The 5,799-nt window shown below is 50.3% G+C and overlaps 4 protein-coding genes across 4 annotated transcripts; 1 reads left to right on the forward strand and 3 right to left on the reverse strand.

Annotated features, from left to right (window-relative positions):
- On the reverse strand, positions 1-809 carry BO88DRAFT_463996 (uncharacterized protein; the record flags this gene model as incomplete). The annotated part of the gene is made up of 2 exons (XM_025711292.1): positions 172-809; positions 1-113 (listed from the first exon to the last, which is right to left on the reverse strand). Exons 1-2 carry the CDS (start codon positions 674-676, stop codon positions 1-3), a joined length of 618 nt encoding a protein of 205 aa, XP_025561886.1. The 5' UTR covers positions 677-809.
- Positions 810-1,435: 626 nt separating this feature from the next.
- Positions 1,436-2,210, forward strand: BO88DRAFT_464002 (uncharacterized protein; the record flags this gene model as incomplete). Its single annotated transcript, XM_025711293.1, has 3 exons — positions 1,436-1,496; positions 1,521-1,594; positions 1,656-2,210. 3 exons carry the CDS (start codon positions 1,436-1,438, stop codon positions 2,112-2,114), a joined length of 594 nt encoding a protein of 197 aa, XP_025561887.1. The 3' UTR covers positions 2,115-2,210.
- Positions 2,211-4,293: 2,083 nt separating this feature from the next.
- Positions 4,294-5,023, reverse strand: BO88DRAFT_405569 (uncharacterized protein; the record flags this gene model as incomplete). The annotated part of the gene is made up of 1 exon (XM_025706916.1): positions 4,294-5,023. A coding segment is annotated over exon 1 (233 nt), but the record flags the coding sequence as incomplete, so codon positions are not given.
- Positions 5,024-5,595: 572 nt separating this feature from the next.
- BO88DRAFT_299829 (uncharacterized protein) lies at positions 5,596-5,799 on the reverse strand (the record flags this gene model as incomplete). The annotated part of the gene is made up of 1 exon (XM_025702413.1): positions 5,596-5,799. A coding segment is annotated over one exon (204 nt), but the record flags the coding sequence as incomplete, so codon positions are not given.

Raw genomic sequence — 5,799 nt, forward strand, 5'->3', positions numbered from 1 at the left:
CTACTGCCTCGTGCGACCGGAGACACGGTATGCTAACCGCCATAGCCGATTGATCTCGTCAGATGTAGTTGATGCACGAGGCGATGCTCTATGTTGACTTCCGTTTCCTGCTGCTAAGAAGGTTGTGAATATCAGAAGGCTTCGATCACGGCACGGGGGTCATGCTCTTACCGGGGGAATTACCCCAGCCTTCAACAAGCCCACTCATCAAACGCATGTGGCTCCCACGTTTGGCTGAGAACTGGGAGGTCAATATTAGAGCCTGGGTCGACAGTACGGTCTGATTCTGGTTCTGGTGACTGGCCACGCGTGTAGGGGTCCGTTGCCTCATCGCCAGCATCGCTACCACGCTCGGGTCGTCTAAACGATGCTCGGAAGGGGTGGGGGTGCTGATCGAGATAGAACTGGGCCAAGCCTTCCGCTGGCTATGATCCTGTCTCTGGGGGATGCGACGTCTGAGCCGCGATGGGGTTTTGCAATTTGGAGGGCGGTGCCGTCGGATGTCCTTCTCCAGCAATCGATATTTAGTCCGCAAAGACTCTCTCGTTCTGGGTTTGCGTTCAACGGAATATTTTCTTGCCCTCTCCGGCCATGTTAAATGGAGGTGACGAGCTACCCATGATGGGTAGTCATGTTCCTCGCCGGGAGTCCAGGCACGGTAGTGTCTCTTGGGCATGGGGAGCAAGAGAAAAATGACAAACGTGGTCTAAGTTGGAAAACAGCGCTGGTAAAGACAGGCAAAATGTGAAAGGTCGAGGTAGGCGTATTGCCCGCTGCGCGGAAGATGTACAGCTTACAAGAAAGAGGAGGGACACCGTGATCTACTGGATGTGGAGGGTCTTTTGTCCTAGCGATGTTTCCTGGTGAATGAACATTGCCCCATCCATGCAACAATTCCCATTAACTTATCTAAGTAGCTCACCGTTTGACTTGCCCTGCGACCCAGGGTTGTCAAAGTTTCTCATGCCAATACAGTACCACTTTGTGCGATGGTGTCAACGATGGCAGAGAGCCTCGAACCACGGGCCAGGTGGGCCAGTTTCAGAGAACAGACTAAACACGCTGTGATATATAGATCAGGCCGAATAAGGTTAACCCTAGACATTTGACCGCTCTGGCCAGGGAAATATCCCATGGTGCTCGGGTCCGCTGCAAAACACGATGTTGCAGATCTTAACCATTAGTGTGTCACTCGTTCGATTATGGTGACACAGGATCATGTAGGCGGATAATGCCAACCGACAGTTGTCACTAAGTTTCTTTGACTAAGATGATTGCTGAGGGACCCCGCCATCACCAATGGTGCGCTTTACTTCTGTCCAGCCAGGCCTCTTGCTGGCTGTGGCTCCGACCAATTCTCCCTTCAGCACGGCACTCTACGGCACACTTGTACCATTCCACACTTCTCTTCTGTTAGCTCCGGTACCATTCATAAATGCCAAAAGTCACAACCAGGCCGCGGGCGAGCATTCGCGCAACCACCCGGACGACCAAGAGTTAAAGTGGTGTTTCTGACGCAGGATCTATCCAGAGAGAGGAGCCCGTCGCACAGCCTCTCCAGCAGCCTCCGCGCTCCCTAAAACTTCCATCCATGGTAAGCCTCCACACACGGTTGCCGGAGCCTGGTTGTCTTGCTGACTTCACTCGCCCACCAGCCGGCACAGATATCCGGTTCTGGTTTTCGGGACGCTCAATCTGCCACATCATTGGAGAACCACGAGGCCTGTTTGGCCACGGTCGAAACACTGGAGCGGGAAAATGAAGCATTTAGGAGGGACAAGAACACCCTGTCGGAGCGCCTCGAAAGCGCCGAAAGTGCGATGCAGGAATTGTTGAACAACCAGCGTCGGTGCAGACAAGAGTTCTCTGAGCGGCAGGCGACTCAACATCTGGTGGATGAAATGCAGCATACCGTTGCAGGTTGGCACCAGCGGCTTCAGACCCCGGTTGGTTTACCAGAACGTGTGGATCTAGCTGCCTGGACTACTGCCCTACCGGCAACGACAGCGGTACCGGACATGTGGCCTACTCAGGAGGATGAAGGGGGTGCATTTGGCGATGACCATGATATGGTACCCGACTCTGGTAACTTCGCGCAGCTTTTCCAGTTGTAGTTGCTCTGCCATAGTAATGGATTATGTTCTGAGATGTACACAAGTATACCGATCGACAACTATATTACAGACTGTGTCACGCAGTGCACATCTGTTTCTCTAAAGCTGGCTAAGGGAACTTTTGACACGGAGAATTGCCTCTGCGTTGGCAGAAGGACAGGGTGATGCTGGATCGAGAGTGGCACTCTCGAACCTCGCATAGATGAGCGATTGGTTGTGAGATTCTCGACAGAGCCATTCCGTTGTCGGCAATCTGGAGGAAGGAAATAGCGATTGATGCAGCGTCCAGCATCTACCGTCATGAACCTATGATCTCTTCGGTTTTTCCTCTCGTCATCCCGCGCAAGGAGAGAGACCAACCGAATCTCTTGCAAGAAATGACCTATCGGGGATCAGTTTGATCAACCATCAGATTGCGCTGGCTCAGGCGTGAACCATGGCCCTGGGAACGGCCTGCGTGCAGCTTCGGAATACCAGAGATAAAATCTGTATTCGAGTGAATCGAGCAATTCACGGGTATGTTAGGCCTATTTCAACATAGCCTTTCTGTACAGAGATCACAGAGCTATTCTCGATTGCTAGCGCATTCATCAGCCTACAAGGTGGCTCTATGAGTGTCTTCGTGGAACACCAATGTTCCCACGTCTCGCGCAGGCTAATAGCGTTGAACAATTGCGTAAAAAGCCCCTACCTATCGACAAAGTGATAAAAGCCGTTCTTTCGGTGGAGCTAGCTCTCCGCTTTACCTACCACAGCTGGGGTCATATCATGATTGAGGCGGCGGCTGACCCCCAGCGAACTCAAATCATCAAGGCGTCGGAGACGCTGATTTACCACGTTTCACAGGAGAAATGCACTCACTAGGCTGCTCTAGCTTTCCCACAGTTCCAGGCCGATGCAACGCTCATACTAATCTCTGTGGCAAATGTAACCTGATCGTTCTACATTCTTGTCCAGCCTGCATTATAGTGTACTACCAAGATTGACAGGCCGATGTCCCTTTCCATTCCAGCGAAGGTCAGTCCTCAGTAGTTGTGGGAGTGGACCACAACCTCTCCAGCCACGAATACCATATCCCGGGTAGCTTTCAGGTGACAGGGTTACGGAACTTGACTGGCTCTGCTGTTAAGGTAAGCCAAAGTCCGGCCTCTACCGAGAAAGCTATTGAGGCACCAGATGGCGAGCATTTCATGGAGATGATTATTGGCTATCCTTGATCATATCTGGACGATCCTTCCACAAAGAAGAGAGTGCTGTAAATTGTAATAGCAAAGCAGCCTGTGATACAATTCAGGGACTGCTCCAGTGATAGTACAAGGAGATCTAGACCACCGGTTTCATTTGTTAAAGTTTGGACTACTATGACTGGCATAAGTTTAGGATGCACGGTAGCTTTCGCTCGATTATGATGGTATGGCGACGCGTTGGCTTTCGGTGCTGTCCCAGTGCTATGGTAGTGAATTCCAGATCATCGCGCCATAGTCCCAACAAGGGTGTTCTTTAGGGGCGGCAAGGCTCCGGCTGCATTCGAAAGATCACTCCGCGATCGTCCAAAGTACTTATGTGCTGGGTCGCTCCAGCTGCTTGTTCTCTTGTCTTTGCCCTTGCGAATAGGAAATTCTTGCCCCAAGCTTCCCTGTACTGACTGCTCGTTGTGGTCTTCTACATCTCTTCTTTATTCAATAAGCCCTAGGGCTCCTAAAGGAATGTCATTCTCCGTGGATATTCATGAATATTTGCGAATATGAATAATATGAATTGAATGATATGAGTATGAATAAGCCGTCTATTCATATTCGCAATATTCATGAATATATGAATAATTCATATTTATTCATATAATAAGATACCATACATAACCATTCATTTCATTACATCCCAATACATCAACTGAGCTCATATACTCTGGTCTATTAAAAAGTACATACGTGACTTTAATCTAAGCCACTGAATTTACATGCATGCACCACCCTAAAATCATGTCTGAGACTGCCCTCTCAGTAGCATCAACCATCGCATAGTCTCTGCATTCAGACAGTGTCTTCGGAGGCCCAAGACATCTCTAGCGTTGCTGAACTCGCGTTCAATCCCAACCTCTGCAGAAGGAATGGATAGGTAGTCGCGAGCGGCCTTGGCCATAAGTGGGAAGTTAAATGCGTTAGCCTTCCACCACTTCAGGACCCATTCTGCATCCGCATCACTGATCATATGGTGGGACTAGTCGACCAGCGGGGAATCCAAATACTTATCAATATCCGACAAAGAAGCTTCTTTGGGTGACTGGACTTTGCATAGAGTTCTCCACATTGTTTCCGACATGCCCGGCGGACGTGGATGGTCAACTTCACGCGAAACGGATGGCTCTGGGGGGTACTATATTTTTAAAAATTCCCGCACTTGAGAGACGATAAGCCCCGAATCCTGTTCGCTCATCAGAGACACAATCAAAGATGACTTGATGCGCGGATCCAGCACAGAAGCCACATAGTAAAGAAGGTTGTCGTCCATTTTTCTAGCAAACTTGTTCATCTTTCGTATCCCTCCTTCCACCGCATCGCGTGCCTCAATGTTCACGTCTTCAAGATCCCCCACCGCATTTCGAACGTCATTCAACAAGTCGTCCAGGCTCCAGTAAATCGGTAGACTTTCCAACAATTGTTGGGCAAGACTTCGAAACGGAGTTTGTGTGGTCCCAGAACGGCTTGAGAATCTTGGCTACTTGCTGAAGTGTCGACCATTCGTCGGCGGTAAGCTGAAGGGCCTGCACTTCTGGACGTATCCGAACAAATTGCCCGAGCTGAGTTTGAGGGCGTCCTGAATCATGACATAGGTCGAGTTCCATCGGGTATCGACGTCATAATTGACATTTTTGCCGCGTGACACTTGTTTCCAATCTTGGCGGCGCTGTGGGCTACGGGCAATCCATAGCGTCAGGAGCCGGATTGCCCCTTTTGTGCTGTGAAAGGTGTTGAATGCTGCACTAGAATGAATGGCCATGTCGTCCGGGTATTGCCTTTGCTTCTCGAGCTGTACCAGCCCTTAAAGAAGCTAACACGTCTCTGCAGATCAAATTGAGGATACGGGCAAGGCAAGGAATGAAGCTCTGTCGTCCGCGGAGCCGCATAAGAGGCCTAATGCGAAAGCGGTCATCGTCATTATCATACCTCTTGAGGAGCTGATCATGCAGGCTATCGCAGAGCGTCCCGTTATTGCCCGCATTGTCCCCTGTGAGGGTCAGGAGCCTTGGCGCGATGTCCAGTTCGTCAAGCATCCTCAACACAACTTCCGCTAGATTCTCTCCAGAATGCGGTCCATTAATTTCGGTGGACTCGAGAAGTTCATCTCGCTTTTCATACCTGGGGCAGATCCAATGACCAATGATACCCATGATCGCAATCTGACTTTCCGACATCCAGACGTCAAGGGACAAAGCGAGTGTCCGGCTGCTCCTCGCAAACTCCTCTTTCACGGAAGCCCGACTTGAATGGAATTCCTCTTTGATTCGGTTGAAGAGAGTATCAGCAATCTTGATGGGCAAAGTCACCCCCGTTGCTTCAATGAGTGCCCTGAAAGCCGGATGCTCCACCACTGTGAAAGGCTGTCTCGTTTGAATAACCCATCGGACAAGCATTTCTTCAACACCAGCCTTCTTTCTTGGGAACTTTAAGAACCGATCAAGGCTTCC

The sequence above is a fragment of the Aspergillus vadensis genome (assembly GCF_003184925.1).
Source record: "Aspergillus vadensis CBS 113365 unplaced genomic scaffold BO88scaffold_14, whole genome shotgun sequence".
NCBI classification, from domain to species: Eukaryota; Fungi; Ascomycota; class Eurotiomycetes; order Eurotiales; family Aspergillaceae; genus Aspergillus; species Aspergillus vadensis.